The sequence below is a fragment of the Momordica charantia genome (genome assembly GCF_013281855.1).
Source record: "Momordica charantia cultivar OHB3-1 chromosome 10 unlocalized genomic scaffold, Mcharantia_2.0 BLBB01000010.1, whole genome shotgun sequence".
NCBI lineage: Eukaryota > Viridiplantae > Streptophyta > Magnoliopsida > Cucurbitales > Cucurbitaceae > Momordica > Momordica charantia.
In genome coordinates, this window is record NW_028275158.1 from 15,696,270 (window position 1) to 15,706,649 (window position 10,380).

At 35.0% G+C, this 10,380-nt stretch overlaps 1 protein-coding gene across 3 annotated transcripts; it reads right to left on the bottom strand.

Annotated features, from left to right (window-relative positions):
* Positions 1 to 4,409: 4,409 nt before the first annotated feature.
* Positions 4,410 to 6,383, bottom strand: LOC111023111 (uncharacterized). 3 transcript variants are annotated; one of them, XM_022300467.2, is made up of 2 exons: positions 6,163 to 6,383; positions 4,410 to 5,861 (listed from the first exon to the last, which is right to left on the bottom strand). In XM_022300467.2, the coding sequence occupies exon 2, from the start codon at positions 5,828 to 5,830 to the stop codon at positions 4,598 to 4,600; it is 1,233 nt and encodes a 410-aa protein (XP_022156159.1). In that variant the 5' UTR covers positions 5,831 to 5,861; positions 6,163 to 6,383; the 3' UTR covers positions 4,410 to 4,597. The 3 variants fall into 3 exon arrangements, with proteins under 3 accessions (XP_022156159.1, XP_022156158.1, XP_087975376.1); XM_022300466.2 differs by having other exon boundaries at positions 6,246 to 6,382; XM_088119250.1 differs by lacking the exon at positions 6,163 to 6,383 and adding an exon at positions 5,981 to 6,156.
* Positions 6,384 to 10,380: the final 3,997 nt, after the last annotated feature.

The following is a 10,380-nucleotide window of genomic DNA, read 5'->3' on the forward strand; positions in this document are numbered from 1 at the left end:
ACTATCCTTGCATTATGTCAATGTTGTTAACTTACATTATCAAGCTTAATAGGTATGCTTACGATAAGCTTGTTAGATGGGCCGCGAGATCCAGCAAACACACTGTAGTCAGTTATGATCGAGTCGTAGGTGTGTTTCATGTGAAAACAGGGCTTCACTATTACAATTCGAAAGGAGGGAACACACAAATAGTGAGACTTACTGCCGAAGAACGTTCATGTACATGCAACAAGTGGCAAACGTATGGCATGTCATGTTCTCATTTAATGGCAGTTTGTTCACACTTAAACTTTAACTACGAGGACTACATTGAGGAGCCTTACAAGCTTTCGAGGTATGATGAGTCTTACGCTCCTCAATTTCAGCCAATCCCACATGAAGATTATTGGATCGCTCACCCAAACTTACCTATATTGCACCCTGATCCAACATTATTGAGATTGCCTGGAAGACCAAGGAGCTCGCGTATTCATAACGAGATGGATTGAAGAGAACCAAGTGTTCAAAAAAGATGCGGCTTTGTAATCAATTTGGTCACAATCAAAGAAATTGTCCCTCGAGACGACGAGAAGCACCTTCGTAGATGTTGATGTAATTGAAAACTTTAGTCTGAATCATTTATGTTAGTTTAATTGTCAGTGTGATTGTACTCTGTGTTAGTTTAATTGTCGATGTAATTGAAAACTCTATGTGATTATACCTTTAGTTTAATTGATACTCTGTGTTGTGACTATTGTTTTAAAATTTATATTTAATTTTCCAACTAATGATTATCTATTGTATTAGATTATGGAATTAAACTCAGGTCCTATCGATCGATCTGTATTGTATGACCAAACTCGACATCGATCAGAGTTAGTTTGGCAAGGTCAGTGTAACGAGGAGTTGCACTGACGACGTAGAGAGACAGTATTTGATCGTACCATCCCATTGCATCATTTAATTGAACCTGCATTACGCGTTTCTGGATTTTATGGATTCGCCAGATTGGGATTCATCCAATTAGATTGGCATTTCATTACTGCGCTTGTGGAACGGTGGAGGCCAGAGACTCATACATTCCACATGTCTGATGGAGAGTGTACTATCACACTACAAGATGTAGCGATGCAGCTTGGGTTACCAGTAGATGGCGAGCCTGTTACTGGTCGCGTTGATTATGATTGGAGAGGCACCCGTCAAGCATTACTTGGGGTGACTCCAGGTGCTGCGCACATCAGAGACTCTAGGCTGAGTTTACCTTGGCTAGCTTCCCAATTTCGTAATCTAGCCGACGATGCTGATGAGGAAACCATTGCCAGATACGCTCATGCCTATATTATGCAGCTTGTCAGTGGTATGATACAAGACAGCATATATTATAAGCCTGTTACGGATTCGACGATGCTGAGTGGCATCATCCTGATAGAGTTACAAGACAATTTGGTATGATACAAGCAATTCCAGAGGTGCCATGCTGGGATAAGAAGATACATGACATCGACATTCAGGATAGCACCTGGCAAGATCAGATTGCACATTTTATGGCGAGGTGGAACATACGTAGAGATTTTCTTGTTATCAATCCTCCAGTCGACAATGACGGTACTTGTGATCCAGGATACATGAGCTGGTATACGTTAATCACCAGACGATATATAACTGGAGAAGGAGCAGCATTTGGTGCTACGGTACAATCTTTTATTTCGTTATAACAATTATTCAAATTAATAAATACAAATTGATTAATTCTTTTTCATGTAGGCTGCGTATTTCGAGTAAATCAGTATTCTCTCGTCATCCGACGAAATTAATACGTTGTGCAACGTTGGCGGGAGGCATCTTCAGAGCCTTCATCAAATGTAAAAAGTACCTACTCCTGCTCATGGCCCTAGGCGTAGAGGACGACGTCAAGTAGATCAAGATGATGCTGACGATCCCGTACCTGAAGTTATCTATCATAGGGTTGAAGACATTCCACCATTTACACAGACACAGGATGATGCTGGTCCGTCCACGCCTATGGTCATGATACCGACTCCTGGTTCTAGTCAGTATCACACACCATCTTTGCCGCCGCAGTATGGCTATGGAGGGGGCCATGGACGTGGACGTGGAGAACATGGACAATACTTCAACCCTACGGAAGATCGAGACCCTACAGAGAGTCAAGAGACACCAGCGGCACCACTAGTACGTCGTCAGCCACATCGTAACCGGCAACGTCCCCATTGTGGAACGAATTAGATCGATAGATTGTAAATTGACGGACTACAAACATTGTTCTCTTATTTATAATATTAATTTCCAATTTTGAACTAACATGGATAACTTCATGATGATTATATAAGAAAATCATAAAATCATAATTTTTGTTTACACAGCATAATATAGTTAATAATAAAACTTATTTTAAAAATATAGTTAATAATATATTTGAGGGGATTTTTTAATTAATATAGTTAATAATAACTAGAGATTAAAGTGAATTTTTAGTTAATAAATAAAAAAAATATACCCATGTATTTAATTAAAAATATTTAAAACCCTAAAAAACAAAATAATAAATGAGCTGGTAAAAAAAAAGGAGATGGTCGTCTCTATCTCCTAAATCTAAAACCAACTTACATGGCGTCACGTAAAATGGTCGTCTCAAGAGACGACCACGTCGGATGGTCGTCTCTCAGACAACCACCCTTCACTTTTTTAAAACTATTATATTTTTAAAAAAAAGTTTCAAAACATACCATATTTTAAACATTTTTAATTAAAATACAATATTTTTTTAAATAACTTTTATTATTAACATTATTAATAAAAATCATCCACATTTACCATCCCTACTAAATTATTTGGGTTTATATGAAAAGGCAGATGCACATAATAAACCCCCCACACATTAATGAAAAAACTGAACGCCCACCCAAATCAGACCAACCTGACCGACCATCGTAGTTTCGGTTGGCTATGTCGGTTTTGTCGGGCAACCCCCCTTGTTTTGTATCATCAGATTCTTCCATTAAGATGCCCACATGCCTTCCCAACTTATACCCACCAAAAAACATGGAAGCCGACTAAATGTCTAGTTCTTATATTAAATTTTGCACTACTCTGTTTTCGTAATTTATAAGAATGAACCAAAAATAAATATTATGTTACATTACATGTTTAATTTTTGAAGTTTTGAATTTGTGTCAAACAAATTTTTTAACTTTAAATTTGGTGTCTAAAATGTCCTTGACCTATTCAATATTTTCTAAAGTTCATGGATCTATTCGATACAAATTCGAAAGTTTGAAACTTTATTAGACATAAATTCAAAGTTCTAATCTATTAGACACTACTATTTGAAATTGAGATACCTATTTAGACATAAACCTGAAAGTTTATGAACTAAACTTGTAAGGTAATAAAAATATTATTTAGTTATCAACTATGAAAAATAGATTATTTATTCATAATCTAGGTTTTTTTAAGTTCAATAAATGTGGGAGGATTAAACCTTGGAAAAAGAAGAAAGTGATATCTAAGATCAATTGAGTTATGTTAATTGTTATTAATAGTATTCATCATCTTTATTTCAAAAAACAGTTGGCTTTAATGTTGATTCTAAACTTTTGAGAGTTTTAATTCTGTCTTCACTTCTTTAATAACTAACCTTGAAAATTTTAATGAAAATGGCTCACAAGAAGTTTTTAAAAAAATCAAAATATTAAGGATGAAAATGAAAATTTTAAAACAATAAAGGTAAAATTGAAAACAATCTCTATTACGGATATTATGTATAATATAACTAATTTTATAAATACAAAATAAGTAAATATTTACCATACAAATTTCATTATCATTATTTCTCACAACATTCCTACATTCAAAACAGGTATATAACTTTTGTTAATCTTATTCTTTCTACAAATATAGATATTTAATTCTTTCGTATTTTTTTCTTCTCTTGAAATGGTCAGTTTTTTTTTTTAATCTTGTTTTTACTTGAAAGATTAATACCCTAAAAAGTATTTACATTCCAAGAATAGAAGAAAATCCAATATATGATAGCCTAAGGAAATCCATTCGTTTTCCCTACCAAGGCTTCTTTTGTAAGAGAAACATAACAAAAATTATTTGAGAGCAAAAGTTAGACATTAATCACATGCCCATAGACTGTGTCCACATTAGAATAGAATAGGGGTGGACTCAAAAATTAATATTATTATGTGAAGTGACATAAAAGGCCTTGCTTTAATGGCAACTTTTTCACCCTATGCCATGTGCTTGCGGGACCCACATTTCAATTATATGATTAACTCATCATTATTTGAGCCTACTAATTACTATACTGATTGATGAGATTTGAGATTTCATTTCATTGGCAATAGAAGGTTCAATTATCAAAAGTTCAAATCAGACCAACACCACACCAATCAGCAACATTGAAGGAACAAAGCTAATTAAGTGACAAAGTTTGTAAATTTATGTCATCTAAAACATCTGAAGAAGCATAATGGAAGAACATTAAAAAAAATAAAAAGACCATACTACAAAACCATCATCCTAATCTTAGTAATGATTCTAAAATCTAATGTCACCTGATCTTTCACCAGCGGGGATGAGAACTGGATCAGAAGAACGCCCTGCTCCCGTAAAAGACACGCGGACCACTGTTTTTGGGCGATTGTAGGTTCGGATCCGAAGTCGAACTACCCGAACTGGGAGGGCCACTGTCAATATCCAAAGGAAGCTTCATCTTTGCCAAAGATTCAGTGAATTGTTGCATACTTTTCATGTACATGTCCACAATGTCTTGCTGCACTACCTTGTCATCTGGCTCAATGTTCACAGAAACTATTGGATTTGTAATTGTCTCACCTGCTGCCTCACTGCAAGAATCATTAATCTCACCATTTTCAGTATTTTGTTCCTTCTCACTACTGGCATTTGCTGCTGAAACATATTCATCTTGAGTTGTAGCTTTAGAACTGGCTGCAGCTTCTGATGACTCCGAGCTTGCGGGCAAAGACGAAACCGCATCCGTTGGCACACTGCTAGGTGGAGAGTCGATCTTAGAAGCTTGGTTCGACTTCTCGTTCGGCATTGAAAACTTTTCGACAACAGGAATACCACCTATTCCTGGACTAAGATGATGATTCTCGCCATCAGAAATGGCCAAGCTCTCAGATCTTTCGGAATCCAGATCCGAACACGGGATACCAATATACTCGGAGACCATCATCTGGTCTTCATTCACAATCTTTGGGTCTGGGAACTCGATCATGTCCAAATCACTTGGATGTGACAGCTTGTTTACATCCGAATCCTGCACGGTTGCGATTGTTTCAAGCGCCGGGATCTCCATGACTTCTGGAGAAGCTCCATTATACGAAAGCGATAGCTGCACGAACCCGGCAGGAGAATGGAACAAATCGCTGGACGAAAGCGAGAATTCTTTCTCTAACTTGCCATTTACAGCAGCAACAACTTCTGCCAGAGGGATCAAAGCAAAACCAAGCAACTGATCTTCAAGATAGTTCTTGACCCTGCTCAGCATCCATATCTCGCATTTGAGCGACGTATCGTTCGACCGAACGCTAAGCCGAACATTCTCATTGAAGACTGGATTTCTCCCACCACCATTGATGGTTTTGGTGGACACAGAATTTGAAGGATCACTTGTAAAGGAAAGCCTCGCATACACATCTTGTTTGTGGTATATGCAGATGTTATGAATGTCTCTTGCTTGGTGAACCAACACCTCAAGAACACCAACAACTCCCTCACCTTCCTTCCCATTGGACACAACACATTCCTGTTTCTCGTGCTCTGAAACACCCAAGTTATTAACTGGGGAAGCCATGGAAATTGGAAACAGAGCTACACAATCCAACCTGCATCACCAGAGGAGAAACAGAGTTCAACTCAAGAACCCACAGATTCAAAACTAAAATTAATCAACAGATCACTTCTCTTCTCACAAAACCCCTAGAGAAGAAGATTTAAACCGTACCGCTCCAATTCACAGACCAAAAAGCAGGCAAGAAAACAGAAACAGAACAAAATCCCTAAATCAAAGACGAAGATTCCAACAATCTAAGCGTATAAACATAATTTCGAGATGGGTCGACGAAATTATAAGAACCCAAAACGCCAAAAGTGAAGATAAGCAAAACCCTAAAAGCAATTACCCACCGAGTTCGAGTCTACAGTCAGAAACGCAGTTCTAGGAGAATATAACGCACGAAAAAGAAGGAAAGAGGAGGAAAGTACAGTACCGAATAGCAATTCCAAGGCCAAAAGGCAAGAGAAGAAAGAAAAAAGGGGATGAAAATGGGAAAAAGAAGGCAAAATGAAAATGGGTTTGCTTGTTTGTTTGTTTGTTGGGTTTAGGCTGCGAAGTCAAAAATGATTGTCCGGAAAATCGGAAGCGCTGCAGAACTCGAGAGGGGATGGAAGTGGGAGGGAAGGGAACTGGGTTTTGAGCTTGGAAGGCGTGCAACGGCAAGTTTGGGATAATTTTTGAAACTAAATTATAAATAAAAAAAAACTTAAGGAATTATGTTTTCAGGATCCAGAGGAATTGGGGCTTTTAATGAATACAAAAAAGTCCCAGGCGTGGGGCTGAGATTTGACCAATAAGGCTAACTTTTTATTCCCTATCACAGACGCAGTTTCAGACTGACACTCTTGCAGACGTTTTTATTACTCTTCTCAGCTTTTTAACTCCCATGAGTGCCTTTCTTTCTTTTTTTAGTTTAAAGATTTAGGCCCATTTAAAAACATCTTGTTTTTTTTTTCTTATTTCTAATTTTATTAGGAATCTTTAGAATTGTGCAATTATACAACTTTCTTGTTTTTTATTAACCTCCATAAATATAAATATTGTTTGATCATCATTTAATTATAGATGTTGGGGTCATAAAATTGTAATTTGTTTTTATTCCAAAGGAAGAAATATAAAAAAAAATATAAATGTTACCAAATGGACCATAAAATGTTAAGTTCCGTAGTTTTTAACTCTTTTAACCTAACTATGTTCGAATTAGTCATTGATGTTTATCTTTGTTTTGCAATCAACTGGTTGAAGGAAAACATGAACATTAATTATCACTTAATGACGTAGTCCTAGTTCAATTATAAATCAAGTCTCTTTCAAACCAATGTGCGGGTGAGTCCTATTTTTCTAAGAGAAATATTCATCAACTTTTAATTTCTTTTTTTATTATTACTACTTTTTTTTAATTCGATGTATGAGAAATGGAATATCGACATTATATTTAGCTCTTCAATCACAAATAAATATCGATTCAATACAATTGAAATGAATCTAAAATTGATATAATCTAGAACATGTATGTTGCCATTACTTTTAGCAACTTTTTTTTTCTCTCTTTTCTCCTTTAATTTAGATGGTGTACTGAACTTTATAAAAAATAACCAACAGGACCTAGAATATGAGTCGAGTCCTTTGTGTATTCAAAGCAACCATGACTCTTGTATTCCATAGACTAATGATCTTTTGCCAACTCATCATGTTAATGGTCATTGAGTTGTGACCAAAACTCAAATTTTCATGTATACCATTTTGATATAAAATATTTTGAGAAATAATTAAGATAATAAAAAAGATATACATAAATAATACGAGTAGATTTACAATACTAACATAAATATAATTCAACTATTTAAAACATATATATTGAACCCAATTCAAATCTCTAAAATAATAGATTGTTGAACTAACCCATAGAGGTTTAGAATAGTTAAAACTCAAGAGGAATATATATATATTATATATAAAATGATGGTTATTAGTTTTTTATAAAGATTCTTTTGAGGGGTGGACAGATGAGAACAATGATGTCCCTTCATGGACTTTTGTGTGTTTGTGAGGAAAGGACACTTCTGCCATTTTCAAATGAATGCTCCATCTCTTTTTGTCAGAAGGAGAAGCTTTAATGGCAGCCACTCATCCTTCCAAACAAAAGTGTTCAATTACAGACACTGTCAAACACAACTTGCATTAAAAAATTATAAAATCCTAGTTATTGAATTTAAGATAATTTTTATGTGAGTTTCTACTTTGTAAGTCTACTAAGTCTTGTTGTTTTGGGCTGGATTGTAATAACCTTTATAGTGTAGGGATAGTCAATAGAGTTTAATTGTTACAATTTTAGAGAATTATGATTAAATTGAAACTTGGACCATGGGATTAATTATAACACAACTTAAAAAGCTGGAGAGTGTTTTAGTTTTTTACAATTTTTCGTTTTCATTATACTCAATTTTCTTTCCAAGACTTGGAGTGCTTTTAGCATGGTTAAATACAATTTTACCATTCCTAAAAATATTTTTCCACTAAAATTTTATGTTTGGAGGTAATATAAAAGATTCCGTAAGAAATTTGAACACCCTAAATTGTTTTATGAGTAAGTACTTGTAGAGTGTTTATAACTTAACAGCTAATTGAAAAGTATTTCAAGGAATACATAACGATATAAAACTAAAAGTAAATGTAATTTATTATCAAATAACTTTAGTAAAGTGTTTATAATTAAAGTAGTATGGTTAAAAGCATTTCCAAACATAACAAAACTACTCTTGATAAAAGTATTTCTAAATACACCATGCATATATCATATGAGACATAGGTTTCAAAAGCTAAATTTTATTATTAGCTGCTTTAAGCAGTATATCAATTTTACCAGGGAAACAAAACCCACGAGGACCTGCGTTGAATAAGAAGAATCAGGGATCGAACCCACATTCTAACTTTTGTCGGAAATTTCGATTCCTATCCTTAATGGCAGCCACTCATTCTTCTTAAGAGAATAGAAGTTATCCCAATTGAAAAAGTATAATGAGCGGAATGCTCCAAGTGAGGTAAAAGAGGCTCATACGTTGTGCGGTATAAAACTTTAGAGTGTTTTTTGTAATTGTGACTAATAATTTTACAAAGTGGATTCTTTCTATTGGTGTCGTGGTTTTTCTTCAATGAGGAGTTTTACACATAAATTATTATGTTTTCTTTATTGGTGTTACTTTCTTTTAATTTTTCAGTTATTTTATACTTATTCGTCAATGTGGTAGAGGTAGGAAGTTTTTTTCCTTCAAGTAGTATTGGAGCTTTAGGTTCGTAGTTTGTTGAATTTACGGGTAGCTATGTGGTTGTAGTATTGTCTTAATTTCCGCATCAGAAAAGATTTCTTGAAATGAGCTAGTTTTGTGAATAGTATGAATTATTCACTATCTACAAATTTGCTGGGAGTGTGACGTAGATATGTCAATCTTTAGAAGTCTAGAAGATTGATGTCGAGAAATTTGGACAAAATAATTAACTTCTACTTCCGGCCAGTAGAAGTCAAATATGCGCTGCTACAATTTGGATTGCACCAGACCTTGAAGGGAAGACGGAGCGATGGTGCTTCTAAAAAGCTAAGCAGTGATGGTGGTTATGTAGAGTCCAGCGATAATTCCAACATAGGTTTTAATAGGTCCAACATGAGTGATGAAGGTTAGGATAAAATATATTTGAATACAACAAACGCGATAAGAATATATTTGACCAACAATTATGTCCTTGCAAACTGCTTGGAATTTTGACAGCCAAAGAACTTTGGGAGAAGCTTGAAGCATTGTATCATGCAAAGGACAACTCAAAGCGGTTGTACCTAAAGGAGCATTTCGAATACTACGAAAGGAGGTTGATACGAAAATCTCAGATCATCTGAGTGTTCGCAATAGTATACTTTTTGAGATGGAGGTGATCAAAGTAAAGATAGATGATGAAGGTAAGACACTTAGGCTCATCTTGTCACTTCCATCTTCTTATGAATACATAAAGTTGATCTTGATGTATGGGAATGAGACTTTGAATTTTGCTAGGTTACTAGTAAACTTTTGTTTGAGGAAATAAGGGTGAAGATTGAATGGTGTACTTCACATGAAGATTCGACACTGATAACTAGTAATTAAAAAAAGAATAAGAAAGACTTTGTGCAAAAGAAATGTTGTTAGAGATGCACACAGTCTGGAACATGAAAAAATATTGTCCTAACAGAGTCAATCTATTAAGGTGTTGGATTCTCAATATTATGTTAAGGCCCAATATTTGAAGGCTCGTGTGTGCTTTAGGTTTCCTTTTTATTTAAAACAAGGAGCAGACGCCGATTTGTGACACAAACGATGTGAGAGAGAGAGAGAAATATAAATTAGAAAAGAATGGTATCCATACATAAATGTTTTCAGCACCTTTGGAGGTTGATTCATAGTCTGATCAAGCTAAAATTTTGACAACGTGTTCACGGCATAAGGGCTTTATAATATATGATGGAGATTTCTTTTGGAGTTATCTACAATCGGATTATAGTAGGCAATTAGGTGCCACTTTTTAGTGAGATTTATTAATCT

What these genes read in the sequence shown, in the direction of transcription:
- LOC111023111 (XM_022300467.2), bottom strand. Translation starts at nt 5,830, where the DNA reads ATGGCTTCCCCAGTTAATAACTTGGGTGTTTCAGAGCACGAGAAACAG.